The sequence below is a fragment of the Podarcis bocagei genome (assembly GCF_964188305.1).
Source record: "Podarcis bocagei genome assembly, chromosome: 3".
In the NCBI taxonomy this organism is placed as follows: domain Eukaryota; kingdom Metazoa; phylum Chordata; class Lepidosauria; order Squamata; family Lacertidae; genus Podarcis; species Podarcis bocagei.
In genome coordinates, this window is record NC_138127.1 from 39,694,791 (window position 1) to 39,710,867 (window position 16,077).

The following is a 16,077-nucleotide window of genomic DNA, read 5'->3' on the forward strand; positions in this document are numbered from 1 at the left end:
GTTGAGGGTTGAAAAGGTTTTCAGCACATCCGGCCAAATGCACCTAAAATAAATGTTCCACTGCGGAAATAATGGACTTCCCAGTTGAAGATGCTGCACTATCAAATATCCATTTTAATAAATTTCAGGATTTGTTTAGAAATCAGATTACATTAGTGTTAGTAACAAAGTGTACTGTGTTAATGAATGAATGTGAACTCTTCAGCAACTCCAATTCTAGTGCCACATACACCTAACACTTTCAAACCTTTTAGTACCCTAGGGCAACCTAATTATATCTATATCTATCTATCTATTTATCTATCATCTATCTCTCTATCTCTATTGAACGGGAAATCAGATCAGGGCTCTGTGGAAAGCAGTTTATTCCTTTCCCCCATGCCATAAGCCCAATTTAAAAAAAATCTTTCCAGAACTGCTATTTGCTATTGAAGGAAATTACTAATAGGGCCATGGGAAATAGCAGGCTTGGGGGATGCAATTTTTGTATGGTCATAGGAACATAGCATGAGGAGAGTTTACCCACCCACACACTTGCACTGCAGTCTTGATACTTGATTCCCATGCCTGCTGTTTTGCCTTTGTTTTGTTTTCAATACACTTTAAATGTATCCATGCATTTAGCATAATGTATCACTTGCCCCAAATATATACATAGAGCAAACCTAGGTTTGTTGCTCTTTCGTATGTGATACGATCCTTAGCAAATCCTTGGCGTGTGTGTCTGCACGCAGAATAGTTACGTGACTGGGAAGGTAGCTAATGACATCATCTACTTCCTACCAAAGTGGTTGGCAATGGGAATGTTGTGTCAAAATGAACAGATTTAGTAGTATGCTGAAAAATATGCTAAAGATTTGCCAGTCAGACCAAACTGCTTATTATAGAAGTACGGCAGGAAATGAGTATTTGTGATATTGTTGTTGTTGTTTTTAAAAACCCTAATGGATATGGAAAATATTGTATGTGAGGTGATACTGAGGACACATTCTTTCACTAAAATAAAAAATAAAAAATTATGAGGACAAAATTTAATAGCATTTGGGAACTACTTTTTTTTTTGAAAGAAGCAAGTCTTCCCCCCTGCTTTCCTTATTGCAGTTTACTGTAAATATTAGATGATGTGTCATAGTTCCTAAAACACAATTACATCATTTTTACAGCTAGTAGTGGGATTTGTGAAACGGGACTTGGAGCAATTAATGAGAGAACTAAAAATGAAGGGTTTTGCGTACTACATTCCTTGCAGATTCAAGCTTGGCAGCAACTGCCAAAAAGCTTCCTTTAGACATAGTTTCCATGCAGCTATGCATGCTGGTTTTCATTAAAAGCTTCACTGTTCATTTGTGTGTTCTTTTTTAAAAAAAAGCTCAGGTTGTTGGGGTTTTTTTTACTAGGGTTAGTCCTTAAAATAAACTGTTTTTCACAGGAAACACATTCTGCTTTTTATTACCATTAATATCAAGTCAGTTATTTTAAGCATGTTATAATTAGTTCTAAGACTTTCTGGTGATTAATGTAACCCATAAGACAGAGAGAGCATCATATTTCGGCAATGATCTAAGTATAGGGATTAGGAAAGGTTAAACTGTTGCCTATAACTCACAGTGGTTGTCTTCTATACTAGTCTACTGAGGAACAACACCGAACTGATTTTGACTGAACCCACAGTTAACCTGTAGTGTAGACTGACTATATACTAAAGGCTAGATCCATGCTCCTGTGTTGGACTGGTTTAGTGTGGTTTGTGAGCTGCTAAAGAATTAATAATAATAATAATAATAATAATAATAATAATAATAATAATAATAGTTCAGACTAAAATAAGTTTGAAAAATGTGAGAAAGAATTCATTCTGCAAAGCAAGGTAGCTAAATTATTAATCTGTTGAGTGATATTCATACCATTGGGTTGGGTCCAGGCTTAATAATGCCTAGAGTAGACCCAGTGTACTCATGATTCAACCCTTATTCTAGATCAGGCATCCCCAAACTCAGACCTCCAGCTGTTTTGGGACTACAACTCCTATCATCCCTAGCTAACAGGACTAGTGGTCAGGGATGATGGGAATTGTAGTCCCAAAACATCTGGAGAGTCGAGTTTGGGGTTGCCTGTTCTAGATTCAACTGTCATATTCAATTAGTCATCCAAGCTATGTGAAAGGAGGAAGATACTCTTAAATCCATTCAGTTTCACATCTTCATTGACAGCCACACTTTGAGCTTCGTTTCAGTATGGGATGTGGAACCTGTGGCCCTCCAGATACTGTTTGATTCCCAACTCTTTTCAGCCCTATCCAGCACTGCCAATGGTCAGGGATGATGTGAATTGTTGTCTAGTCTGGAAGGCCACAAGGCTCTACAACCCTTGTTTTCACATTCATACATAGTGTTAACCATAGTTAAAGAAGGTAGGCATTGTGTTAAGCATTATGTCTGCACAGGGCCACAAAGTTTACACAAAATAGTTTTCTTTTTCTGCCTTTCTCCCCTGTGGATGTGCCCACGCAAAGTTGTCAGTGGTAGCTTTTTCCAGGTACCAGCTTGTGCTCATTTGTAGAAACTTGAGATATTTCAGTTTTATGCCTCTGAAATCTACCTCATGTTTCCTAGCCACTCTAGCAGGTGGTGCTTCATGGCATGTATTTGAGCTGTGTGCTGCCCCCGCCCCTCAAATGCTACTTCCCTGTGCACCATGAGTTCTCTTAACCAGATGTCTGTTGTGGGCATGTGCATGGGCATTTGTTTACTTGTGGGTATGCATCTTTTTTTAAAAAAGTTTTTATTCTTTCAAAATACAAGTTTTTCAACATACTAGACTTGCACAAAATACTGGTGAGGAGGAGGATGAAGAGGAGGAGGAGGAGGAAGAAAAAGAAGAAAAAGATACTGTTTGCTGCATATTATAGGGCTGAAATATATTGCTGTATTTCTTTGGGCATAAATTTAGTGCTTTTACGTCCTGTTGATTTCACTTGGAAATGTTCCTCTTCCACCAGGCCTTTGGCTGATTAATATTCTACAGCCTTTTAAATGTGTCTGTGGAAAGGGGAGGTTATTGTTTTGCTGTATCGTTTCATTTTATTTATTTTCATGTTTTTCCTGTATTTTATAATGTGAACCACACTGAGATGTTATGATGAAGGGTGGTATATAAATCTAATAAATAAACTAAAAACTAAAAAACTAAAAAATAAATAAATAATTTATTATTTGTACCCCGCCCATCTGGCTGGGCTTCCCCAGCCACTCTGGGCGGCTTCCAACAAAGATTAAAATACATTAAAATGTCACACACTAAAAACTTCCCTGAACAGGGCTGCCTTCAGATGTCTTCTAAATGTCAGGTAGTTGTTTATTTCTTTGACATCTGATGGGAGGGCATTCCACAGGGCAGGTGCCACTACCGAGAAGGCCCTCTGCCTAGTTCCCTGTAGTAGCTTTGCTTCTCGCAGTGAGGGAACCGCTAGAAGGTCCTCAGTGCTGGACCTCAGTGTCCGGGCAGAACGATGCGGGTAGAGGCACTCCTTCAGGTATACTGTCCCGAGGCCATTTAGGGCTTTAAAGGTCAGCACCAACACTTTGAATTGTGCTTGGAAATGTACTGGGAGCCAATGTAGGTCTTTCTGGACCAGTGTTATGTGTTCTCAGTGGCCGCTCCCAGTCACCAGTCTAGCTGCCGCATTCTGGATTAGTTGTAGTTTCCAGGTCACCTTCAAAGGTAGTCCCATGTAGAGCACATTGCAGTAGTCCAAGCAAAAGATAACTAGAGCATGCACCACTCTGGTGAGACAGTCCGTGGGCAGGTAGGGTCTCAGCCTGCATACCAGATTGGAGCTGGTAGACAGCTGCCCTGGATACAGAATTGACTCCCAGGCTGCACACCTGGTCCTTCAGGGGCACAGTTACCTCATTCAGGACCAGCGAGTCCTCTACACCAGCCCACCCCCTGTCTCCCGCAAGAACAGTATTTCTGTCTTGTAAGGATTCAACCTCAGTCCATTAGCCTCAATCCATTAGCCACCATCCAGAAGAAGAAAAGAAGAAGAAGAAGAAGAAGAAGAAGAAGAAGAAGAAGAAGAAGAAGAAGAAGAAGGTGGCCAGAAAACATAAAGGCTGTTATGCGTGTGCATGCAGGTATTAGTTTACCTGTACATGAACATATTTAATTCTCTTTTTGAAATATAAGTTTTTTGTCTACAAGATTTGCACATAAGATCAGTCAAAAGTTTCTAGTGCCAGTATTCTAAAAGTCCTAGGTTGTATAGAAACTAATGAATATAACTGCGGGCTTTTACAGATGGTCACTGTGATTTGGCATGGGCAGAAGGACAAATCAGCATTTTTAGGAATTGTTTTATTATAAAACCTTTGAAGAAACTGCATATAATAACATTCTGTTTTTATGGACATGCCATCCTTTTGAAATATGAGGTTTATCTGTCTGCTCTGCTATCTTGAAGCGAGTGTTTGGCAGCCCTTTTCAACAAAATAACAATAGCAAGGCAACAATTGTCTTTCTTATTAACTTTGTTGAACTTTGTTGTTTCCTACAACAAAGTGTTTTAAAATAGAATTATATTAATAGAACAAAGAAGAACCATCAGAAGGAACCAATGCTTTTGAACCAAACTAAGAAATAAACCAAGGAATGATGAGTTAAGAATAACACAACTTTCTTTGTCCGTATTGCTGATGATTTGCTAATGCGAAAAAGCACAAAAGGAAAAGAGTCTTTCTGCATGAATAAAAGACAATAAAGCATCTGTTCTAACTTTGAATTTCCTTTCTTTTTGTCCAAGTTATGAAACATCTCAAATAAATATTTTGTCTACAAGTAATCTTTTATCATTAAAAAAAATGCTACTGTGTAAATGAATTCTTAGTTGAACCCACTTTTGGCCACTCTTGTGAAAGCATTAACACAGACCACATGTTGGAAACCTGGCATGCCCCTGAAGGGAATTGAAACCATTTCATTTTTTCTTCCTTGTACACAGTGTAAATGTGTACATAGCGGAACATGTGAAAGTGCTTGTGAAGCAGATTGTTAAGACAAGAAGGGAGATCATCTACCTATTGCCTGGTGGAATGGATTCTGTGCCAGGGTATGCTTTGTGTGAATAAGAACTTGATAGTGCATTCCTACATATGTATATGCAGAAATTGCTCCCAGTTAATTTCTTGAGACTTACTTCTAGGCAAGTGTGTATATGATTGCAGCCTGAATTTGTGCTTTTAGTTTAGCCTTTGTATTGCTAAGCCAGAAGCATAGGAAGTAGTCTGACAAAAGCAGAAACACATGATTCCCCACCTAGAGTACAACCGTGCAGTTTATAGAACCTGCACAGATCCCTCATCTGCCAAAAAGCTTCAAACCCCTGTTATTCTTGCTCCATATCTGACACATCTCAGGCCTGTTCTGTGGATGTGCTCTTGGGAGAGCATCCACCTACAGACTTATATTGTAAGATACACAATACGAAAATGAGGCTGCCACTTGCGGCAAGTTGCAGCTTGCAGCATTGTTACCTGAAAAAATAAAGTGTTTGGAAGCATTGTTAACATGAATGGTTTCTAGTCTTGTTTTGTATTCATGTGTATCTGTTAGCTCCACAGAGTGGCCTACCTTATAATTTTGTCATTATAATGAGCAGATAGCATCTGAGTGATAATTCTCTATTAATGCATTGTTTAAACCTGGTGCCCTTTGGGGTGAGCTGTGTGAAGCTGCAGCATAGAGGAAGAAGGGCCCTTATTGTCCTAGTAGGCCGCTACTTGATTCTTCCCCTCCAGCCAATCTTTTAGTTCCTCCTGACGTGGCTCCATGGGTCTCTCTCCATAGCTGTGTCTGCCTGCTAGTCTGCAGATCTGCCCTCCAGGCTCTCTGATTGCCCTGCTGCCTTCCCATTCTGCCCTTCTCTCCCCCCCCCCCATCTTGTCAGTCCTTTCCCTCTAGTCCATTTTGCCACTGCTTTGACTAACTGGACATGAACCTGCTACGACTGACCGAGTCCTTCCATTGCTCCAACCTGGCAGTAGTCCCAGTCGTGCTATTGGCTTTCATCTTTTTCTCTTCACGTGTGCACTTGCTGTAACCCAGTACTAACCTCTTGCATGATGTTTTGTAAAGGACAAAATACAAATAACTACCATGTAGAGTTTATCCTCTTTCAAGCAAGAAAGAAAGAAAGAAAGAAAGAAAGAAAGAAAGAAAGAAAGAAAGACTGCTGGTTCCTTCACTGGCCAATCTTCATGTAACATCACAAGCTTCTGCATGAGCCATTTACATTTTTGGAAAGTACCATCACACAGCAGCCCTTATTTTGTTTTCAATGAAGAATTTTTTAAAAGGCAATGGCTCAAGCAGAATGAAGGGTCTCTCTGAGATAAATTGCACAATCAGTCAAGTTGTTGAGGTTGTTGGCAGTGGCGGGGCTACCTGCTCTGGCACCGGGAGTGGCGTACATCCAGGGGCGTGGCTGGCGCATGCCCCAGGGGGCATGGCGCATGTCAGAGGGGTGTGCAGCAAGCGGTGCATGTCCCAGGGTGTGAGTGGCGAGTGTCCCAGGGTGTGCAGCAAGTGCCAAGTGTTCCGGGGGGCGAGGGCGGCCGCAGTGTCACCCTCCCGGGATGACACCTGGGGTGGCCCGCTCCCCTTGCCCCCACCTTCATCCACCAATGGTTGTTGGTGACTCCCAAGAATGGGAAGCAATGAGGAAAGGCATTGTGTTGGTTACGATGTAGAAATCACTCAGTAACAGTCCCAAAGCTATGCCTGGTCAACGTTTCTCTGTAGCAGTTCTTCCAGAAGAGTGGTTGGTTTCATTGTGTCTTTGCTAAAACGGGTAAATTTGCTTTGTTCCTTCAGAGAATGACGAGGAACAAGAGGCCCTCTTATCCTTGGACAAACCTGGCTGGTACTCCCAAGGTAATGCAACCCATTTGTATGAGTTGCTGAAGAAGATGACTGGCAAACTAGAACCAAAGGTATTTAGAAAAACGAAGATTAAGTAAAATAACAGGCCATCGTTTTGTGCAGCTGCTTTCTCAACATCAGCCTGAATTCAGTGTATTAGTGCAACTGATAAACTTTTCAGAGGCAGCAGAGTTGATAACTTACAACAGTGGTAGCAGTGTAATATATGAATTGGTCAGGAGCAGGACACAAAAAGAAAATTTTACCATACATCTTGACTCTGCCATAGATTATCAGGCTTTATTATAAATATTAATGCTTACTAGCAATGCATCAATATTTGTGGCCAGGTAAAAAACAACCCAGAGACATGTGTGACATTCAACTTAAATAACCTTTGAAAAAAGCTTGCTATTTTTTTCTTATGAGTGAAACGGGGGAATGTTTTATATCAAACCTTTAAACTTTGGTGGGCCAAAGAAAATTGCCTTTCAGACTGCATGCTGAGCATCAGCAAGATTAGCTGGTAGCATGATATGATAATTAACAGTGTTTGTTCTTTATTCTGTATTTTTCTTGGATTTTAATTGCATAATCTCTACAAAGCCCACCTGGGCACATAAAGAGGAAAACCTGGGATTGATGTGACTCGTTTTTCCAATAAAAGTTCACATATAAGCTTCCTTTATTCTAATTTAGTGACTAATTTCCCTCTGCCTGATGCTCCAAAAATGCCAGTAGCCATTGCCAAACTCTCCTGTCCCATGTAGAAGCCACCTCATAACAATCTACTGTAGTTTTGGGGTGGGAATGGGAGGAGGGTGGAGAGAAATATCTATTGCACTTCAATGCCTTTTATTTGGCTGTTTTGGAACTCTTCTGTGCTTCATTGTGCCTTTTCACTGCATGCAGAATGCAACTGTCTTGCTGCTTCACTTTCAGGTTGTTTACTTTGGGGACAGCATGCACTCAGATATTTTCTCAGCCCATCACTATAGTAACTGGGAGACTGTCCTCATCTTAGAGGAGCTTCAAGGGGACCCTGCTATGGTGCCTACAGAGACAGAGTCCGAACCCTTAGAGAAGAAAGGAAAGTATGAGGTAAGGATGCTAAATATCCAGGTTCCATGTAATCCCAGCCCCACCTATATTAAATTCAAAACATCATAACTTTATGATCTCTGCATGCATTCAGATATAAGTACAGCAGAATTCTGTGACAATACTAAACTTAGGTAGGTAGCTGTGTTGGTCCTACGCAGTCGAAATAATTATTTTTTTATTATTATTTTTCATATAATACTCATATTATTTATTTATTTATTTTTTAAAAATAGCCTAGTAGCACCTTAGAGACCAACTAAGTTTGTTCTATGAGCTTTCGAAAGCTCATACCTAGAACAAACTTAGTTGGTCTCTAAGGTGCTACTAGACTTTTATTTTTTAATTTTTTTAGTGCTAAACTTCTTATCTAGAAATACTTTGAAGGCTAATTCAGCAGGATTAGTTGTGACAGAATGTCAATAGGAATGTGTCTAAAAATGCACATTCCAAAGCACATCCCACTTAAAACAATGCAATGCATATTGGTGGTGTCTGTGTTCAGTTGTGCTTTCATACGTGTTTGGATATGCATCAGATTTATGCATTATACATACCGTATTTTTCGCTCTATAACACGCACCCGACCATAACACGCACATAGTTTTTAGAGGAGGAAAACAAGAAAAAAAAATTCTAAACGAAACAGTGGATGTATCATTTTTGTGGTTCATGCTGTGGCCACAGACATGTGATCTGATGGTGAGTTTGGGGTAGCCCAATGCAAAAATCCCGAGGATCCATGTGGATCCATGCTTTGTAACCAGGCTCTCTGTCCCTCTCTTCTCTCCACTCAGTGGCTCTTCTCCCGATTTGCTGTTTCAAAGCGAGCAAAGCGAGCCACGGAGGAGGAAAGGAAGGGGAACCATGGATCCTCTGCTCACGACTGCAGCAGATCCCCCCGCCACCCGCAGGCATTCGCTCCATAACACGCACAGACATTTCCCCTTACTTTCTATGAGGAAAAAAGTGAATGTTATGGAGCAAAAAATACGGTACATATCTCCTTAGCTCTTTTAGCTGAAACTCCATGTTTCAGCTCACAAACATTTATTTGGCCAGAAATGATAACCCCCAGTACAAATTACTACGTTTCCCTTTTTCTTTGTTTTTGTTGATCACTGCTACATTTATAGTTGTATTAATCTTCACCAAGAAAAAAATCCCGTTGTTTTTCCTCTTGATCGTTATTAAATCTGTCAATATATTCACCTTCACTGGGTGCACAATCCACCAGGAAATTCTATTAGAGAAGCTGGCAATAACTAGAAACGAAGTATCTGTGGGGTCCCTTTGGGGACGGAAGGCACTCTGATCCAGGAGAGTGTTCCATCAGCAGAACAGGAAGAGCGGTGATTTTCACCATTCCCCTTCTCCTGACAGGTCAACATGCGTCCCTTCAAATCTGCTCCAGAGGATTGTGGGGTGTGGATAAAAATGAGAAACTGGGGAGGGGAGAGGGGAGAGAACCACCTTCCTTCCATTATGCTGATGGAAGCCTTTTGCCAGCAGAGGGCCACTGCTGGAAAGAACCCTAGACTTTTCATTTCGATGGAATTTGTGCATAACAATTCCCTGGTGGGTCGCCAAGAAGTTGCAATCATTAATTTGAAGTACGAGCAGAAAAACGATGTTCTTCATTAGGAACACAGGAAGCTTCTATCAAGATAGACCCTTAGCCCATCTAGCTCAGTATTGTCCACGCTGACCAGCAGTAGCTCTCCTGGAAGTCAGGAAGAAGTTGCTCCCAGGTGTACCAGGAGACACGAGGGATTAAATTTAGGCCTTTGTGCATGTGAAGCTGGTGCACTTCCTCTGAGCAACAGTCGTCACCCAGTATGGAATGTTGCACTGACCGTACTTGCAAGCACAAATAAGCACTAATCAGAATAATAGAATTGTAGATTTGGGACCTCAAAGGTCACCTAGTTCAACCCCCTGCAATGCACGAATCTTTTGCCCAACATGGGGATCGAAACCATGACCCAGTACATATGCCCCTATACAGTGGTACCTCGGGTTAAGTACTTAATTTGTTCCAGAGGTCCGTACTTACCCTGAAACTATTCTTAACCTGAAGCACCACTTTAGCTAATGGGGCCTCCTGCTGCCGCCGTGCCACCGGAGCACAATTTCTGTTCTCATCCTGAAGCAAAGTTCTTAACCTGAAGCACTATTTCTGGGTTAGCGGAGTGTGTAACCTGAAGCGTATGTAACCTGAAGCGTATGTAACCCAAGGTACCATTGTATAGTGACAGTAAAATTAAAAGGAAACCATTTAAAAAAGTTTTTATGTTGTTGACATGTTGCAAGAAGTTAATGATTTAAGGTACAGAGGGCATGAATAAGGAGACAGTGTGGTTCCTATTCATCCATTAATTTTACTGAATGGCCTTGAGTAAACATCTATTCCCTTGACCTTGGTTCTTCATCTATAAGTTTGGGATAATTACGTATCTCATCTTATGTTAGAATAAACAAAATAAAAGATTATGAAGCTCTTGATACACTGAGAGTGCTACTAAATTGTGATTGATGGTAATAATAGTAATACTATTAATAATAATAACACTATTTGCCTTTTGTGTCATGCAGGTTTTCTTTGTTTTTGAATAGCGTAGAATAGCACATCAAAGTCAGAAGAGGGGGGAAATGTGTTCAAATGGCAGTTTCCTTCCTGTGTTTGGCAAAGCCAGGGAAAAAGACAAACACACCCTTTAAGAAAGAAATTTATTCCCCAGCTCTACACTGCAACAGAAACCCCACAAAAATCAAAACAAGAGGCTCTTCATGTAGGTCAGGCTGCTAACACTTTTTAAAAACCGCACGTGTATTCATATTTTCAGAATACTCAGAACAAATGTTACCACCAGGGAGAGGGGTTTTCTCCTGTGCCTTCCTGAGGGTGTTGGTAGTTGCTTCTAACCAAACAAAGGGACGGGTGGCAGTTTTAGGAATCCTGCATGTGCTCCAAGGGAATTAGTTTGGTGTCCATTTCCTGGATTTTGCACTCTAATCTCTGTCCTGCATGGTCTGTCCTTAAAGACCTTTAGTTCAGCCAGGCAGCTTCTGTAATTACCCCAGAGGCTTGTGTTGAATTCCTATATCTACCACCAGTGACAGCACCAAGCAGAGGAGAAGCCAATTGGGTTGATCAAAGGATTCTGAGCTGAGTGGGGCTAGGATAGGTCAGGGGTGTTAGTTCATTATACTCCTTTTCACAGGAGAGCAGCCCATAACAGTTACATCCCTGCAACAGAATATACCAATTAGTAAGACCAATTAGCAAAGGGATTTCCTTTTGTCTCCTATACACAGTTTTGGGGTTATTTTAAAATTATCCCAGTCAACCTCCTCTGTTTAATCTTAAGTGAGGGAAGTACAAAAATCAGCCAGTGGAAGTGTCAGGCAGAAACAGCTGGCGTCGCATTTGATTATGATGCTCCCAATTTTCATTTACTTAAAATATTAATATATCGCCTTTCAGAGTAACTTACTTTGAGGCAGTTTCTAATGAAATATAGACATACAACTAAAACTCTAATAACCAGTCATTAATAAAACAAGCAAGCAAAAAACCACTAAAATGTAACCAAATGCAACAACAAAAGCAGACCAGAAATTACACACCCACACATATTTTTAGAAGAAAGCCACCCCACCCCCCAAAAGTGAAATTTTGGTCTTTACAGATACATGCAGTGTGATGGTCTGGCAGACTCCAGTTTGCAAATAGCTCCAAAGCTGTGGGGGTTCTGCAGGGGGGACGGGACCCTTTGCCTCATAGCCACCAATGCTGTTCGACTTTATGATATAGCCTGATCTGCCTGAAGCCTAAAATTTTATAACTGCCTCAGTACTCTCACCTTGATGTATATGACTAGACTCCCTGCACATATTTCTTCACTTTGCTCACAATTAGCTAACCTAGAAAGATGTGGAGTAGATTAACTACTGTCTGGAAGGTCCAGTGAGGGCTGCGGTAAGTTCCATGTGTGCAGGAACTTCTCTTCTACGAAAAAACTCTGACCATGGAACCCTTTCCATTATAGAAGGGAACAGAAAGCTCTCCTGCATGCAGGGTGTAGGTGGTGCTAAGCCGTATCAGTAATCATTGTACAGGAACTACTGGTTCAAATACATTCTGCGAGCTTTCAGTTTCCAAGGTGGGGAACCCTGTTCAACTTGAAAGCCGCATTTTCACGGCAACTTTTCAAGAGTCACATGCTGGTGGTGAGCAGAGCCAGAGGCAAAAATGGGTGGAAAAATAGGTGTGAATCTTACCTTTGTCCAAAATGCTACACACTAGCCATGCAAGAGTCAGGGGTTTCTACACACCCACACCTGCAAGCTTGGGGATTTAGACAAAACAAAGTAAATCATCCCCATGGTGATTTCTTTTCTTTTAAATTTCCTTGGGTGTTCGGAGAACCAAAGAATTACTACCATGAGGATTTATTAGTTGCATTGCATTCATTTAGCCCAAGGGCTTTTGCCTTTGTAATTTGTAGCATTTCTTGTAGCTTCTGCACCAAATTTAGCAACCACTTCATTTCAGAATGATTTTATACAGAAATTCCATGCATGTATGCATTAGAGCACATGTGGGACTTGTATTTATATCCATGTTTGTTTATGTTTCAGGGACAGCATCCAAAAGCTCTTCCTTCTGTTTCTAAACAGTGGGGTTCTTTCTTTGTGGATACCATTTCAGGAAAGGAAGATACAGAGGAAACTTTAGTAACTACGTGGTCCTGCAAATGTGTTAGTGCTTACAGCACCATCACAATCCCAAGTATTGAAGCAATAGCAGGTAAGAATGAATAATCTTGAGAGTTATTTCCAATACTTAAAGGTAAAGGTACCCCTGACCATTAAGTCCAGTTGTGGATGACTCTGGAGTTGTGTGCTCATCTCGCTCCATAGGCCGAGGGAGCCGGCGTTTGTCCACAGACAGCTTCCGGGTCATGTGGCCAGCATGACTAAGCTGCTTCTGGTGAACCACAGCAGTGCACGGAAACACCGCTTACCTTCCTGCCTATTTATCTACTTGCACTTGACGTACTTTCGAACTACTAGGTTGGCAGGAGCTGGGACCGAGCAATGGGAGCTCACCCCATTGCAGGGATTCAAACTACCGACCTTCTGACTGGCAAGCCCTAGGCTTTGTGGTTTAGACCACAGCGCCAGTTCCTGCTATAGTATAGAACAACAATGATTCTTTCCCCTTTTGAAGAAGAGCTTATAAAAAAAGGGTGTAGATAAGGTCTTTTTCATTTTTTAAAAAATGTTAAAGTGACTTCCAAAGGAAGGACCACCAGCAGTACAAAACAAAAACATTTTATTTTAATTTACCCCACTTCCAACACAAATTAGAGCTGTTTGCATTCATCTCATGTAGCTTAGATGATATCCCATCTTTTGGGAGTCTGTGCAATAAAATCAAATCCAGGATAAGACTTCTTAAGTTTAGAAATCAAATTTTGTTCAAACCTAGAAACATAATAAGTCCCGGTTCTCTTCATGATAACTTACCAAACAATCCTGACCATGCTTACTCAGAAGTAGCACTGCAATCTAAGCCCCCTTTCTGCTGGGCACAACAACATAAGAGTAGCCCTGTTGAATCAGCTGAGTGGCCCATCTAGTCACAGTGGCCACCCAAGGAACTTCTGCCATGGCCCCAAACTGAACCCCTATGTTGCTGTTCCAGCTTGTAAGAAATAGATTGTGAAGAGATGCTGGTTCAAGAGCTGCCAAAAGAGGAACTGCCCCCAAGACACACGAGCTCTTTACCCTGCTAGTTTTATTTGCAAACAACCTCCAAGCTGTTGCTGTTGTTTAACTTAGAGAAATGCGCAAAGCATTTCGATGTTCAGTAAGCACAAGAGGCTGGAGCTGGGGCCCCTTCTGTCTACTGACACTGACAAACTTGCAAACCATTAAAACAGATTAATATCACAAGCTGTTCTGTCAAAATTGAATACCCAGAAACAAAACGGTGGTTAGTCAGACATTCAAGGAAGTAACTCATCAGATAATTATAATCTAATCCAAATGGAAGAGATAACCCAGAAATGTAAATCCTTTACGAGCTGTACTTGGAGCTCCATAGAATATTAAGACCAAGTAATCTCTCTAATCTCCTCAAATAAGAAGGGTTTCTTTGCAAATAATTGTAGCCAAAGACAAAAGCATATTATCCCCCAGACAAATGCTGTCTCAGGTTGACCAATGATAACAAAATATATGTTTTCATTCTGATTACCTGGTACTCTGTCTCCTGAGAAATGGAAGATAAAAAGTAAACTAAGAATGCAATTTTCTTTTATTTTCCACGTGTAAAATTTTAAAAAGTTTTATATTGTTTATGATTTAAACATCAGTTTCACAGGTAAGATACAAATTGGGAGAATACTTAAAAGTTGTTTTGAAACAAGCAGTAGTGGCTATAACAGTCTCTGAATCCTGAAGGGAGTCAAAGCTCCTTGCCCTTTTCTGAGCTCCTTGTGCCCTTTCTTCTCCCCACATAGCATTACAGTTGGTGCATCCCAAGTTAGGAATCTCAGCTGCCCTTCCCCAGGGAAATGTCAAGAACTTTAAAGCTTGGTTGGTATCTGTGATCAATGGAAGTACTATATAGGTGTTCAGGAGCAGGCAGGTGGCTATTCTCAGGATAGGGAACACCCTTACCTGAGAGACGCTTGCCTGCCAAAAGAGACAGGACATTTTTCCATTTTAATTTCTTTTAATTTAATTTAACCTACTTTTAAAATGCAATTCATTAATTTCTCTTAATTTAATTTGTAATTTAAATCTTTACAATACAGTGGTACCTCAGGTTAAGTACTTAATTCGTTCCGGAGGTCCGAACTTAACCTGAAACTGTTCTTAGCCTGAAGCACCTCTTTAGCCAATGGGGCCTCCTGCTGCTGCCACCCCGCTGGAGCCCAATTTCTGTTCTCATCCTAAAGCAAAGTTCTTAACCTGAAGCACTATTTCTGGGTTAGCGGAGTCTGTAACCTGAAGCGTATTTAACCTGAGGTACCACTGTACTTCTTTTCATTATCCGTATCCTGCCATTAAAGATTCTTACAAGACACCTCACAAAAAGAATAACAAACAATAAAGATAGAAAATTAAAACACACCAACATTGTGCTCATCTTATGCTGGATTTTAGCTGCAGGTTGCAACATTCTAAACTCCCCCCCCCCCCATGTTTTATTTGTAAGCCACCCTTATAGCAGTGACTAAATGTTTTAAATAAAACAAATATCCAGTGTTACCATGTGGGACTGACTTCCTGGATGATGGACTCATCCTTGACAACAGTGGCTTGCAGTGGAAGTGTATTCCCCCAAGCCACTTTCCAGAAAAAAACAGATCTTAGCTGTGGCATTCAAATTGCCAAATGACTCCCCAAGTTCAGGCAAGTTCTGCCAAATGACTCTCCAAATTCATTATGATGAATTTGGAATTTGAAGACATCAGAAAAATGTTAATTTGATCAGTATTTTCTTTCAGCAGTGAGCTTCTAGTGTTGGGTCTTCCAAAGACAAGATCGGACGTCTTCCCTGCCATAACAAAATTTAAGCGCTAGAATTTGCAATAATAGAACAGCTTTTCTCACCTTTTCTCTAAACTAAAAAGCCCAGTTCTGGCCTCTTGATCGTATATGTGAAATCATGATAGTATGCTCTATCATGCACACTTGCTCACACTGAATTGTTCTTACCATTTACTGCCCATTCTCCCAGTTTGGAGAGGTCCTTTTGGAACCCTTTGCCTTGAAGGTGAGCATACAGTCACCCTTGAAAGTGGTCGAGTGCAGCCCACATGTTGGGGGATCAGTGATTATTTGCAAGCAGCAATCTTCAGTCCAGTGGGGAATAGTAATACTGATTTAAGTGTAACCAGTCAATGAAAGAAAAGGTATATGGGCAAAACACAGGCAACATTAAAAGAGATTGTGCAGGGAAGGGGGGTGATAATGAACTATTGAGCCCCATCAGTGGAAGCTCTGTAAAAGGGCTTCCATTTAAACAACAGGGCTTGC

The 16,077-nt window shown here is 40.9% G+C and overlaps 1 protein-coding gene across 1 annotated transcript in view; it reads left to right on the forward strand.

Moving 5' to 3' along the window:
• Window positions 1-16,077, forward strand: part of NT5DC1 (5'-nucleotidase domain containing 1) — a 150,749-nt gene that overhangs the window by 87,038 nt on the left and 47,634 nt on the right. The window contains exons 9-11 of the mRNA XM_081186695.1: window positions 6,871-6,989; window positions 7,861-8,019; window positions 12,664-12,832. Coding sequence (XP_081042821.1) covers window positions 6,871-6,989; window positions 7,861-8,019; window positions 12,664-12,832 — 447 coding nt within the window. The remainder of the gene's footprint in view (window positions 1-6,870; window positions 6,990-7,860; window positions 8,020-12,663; window positions 12,833-16,077) is intronic.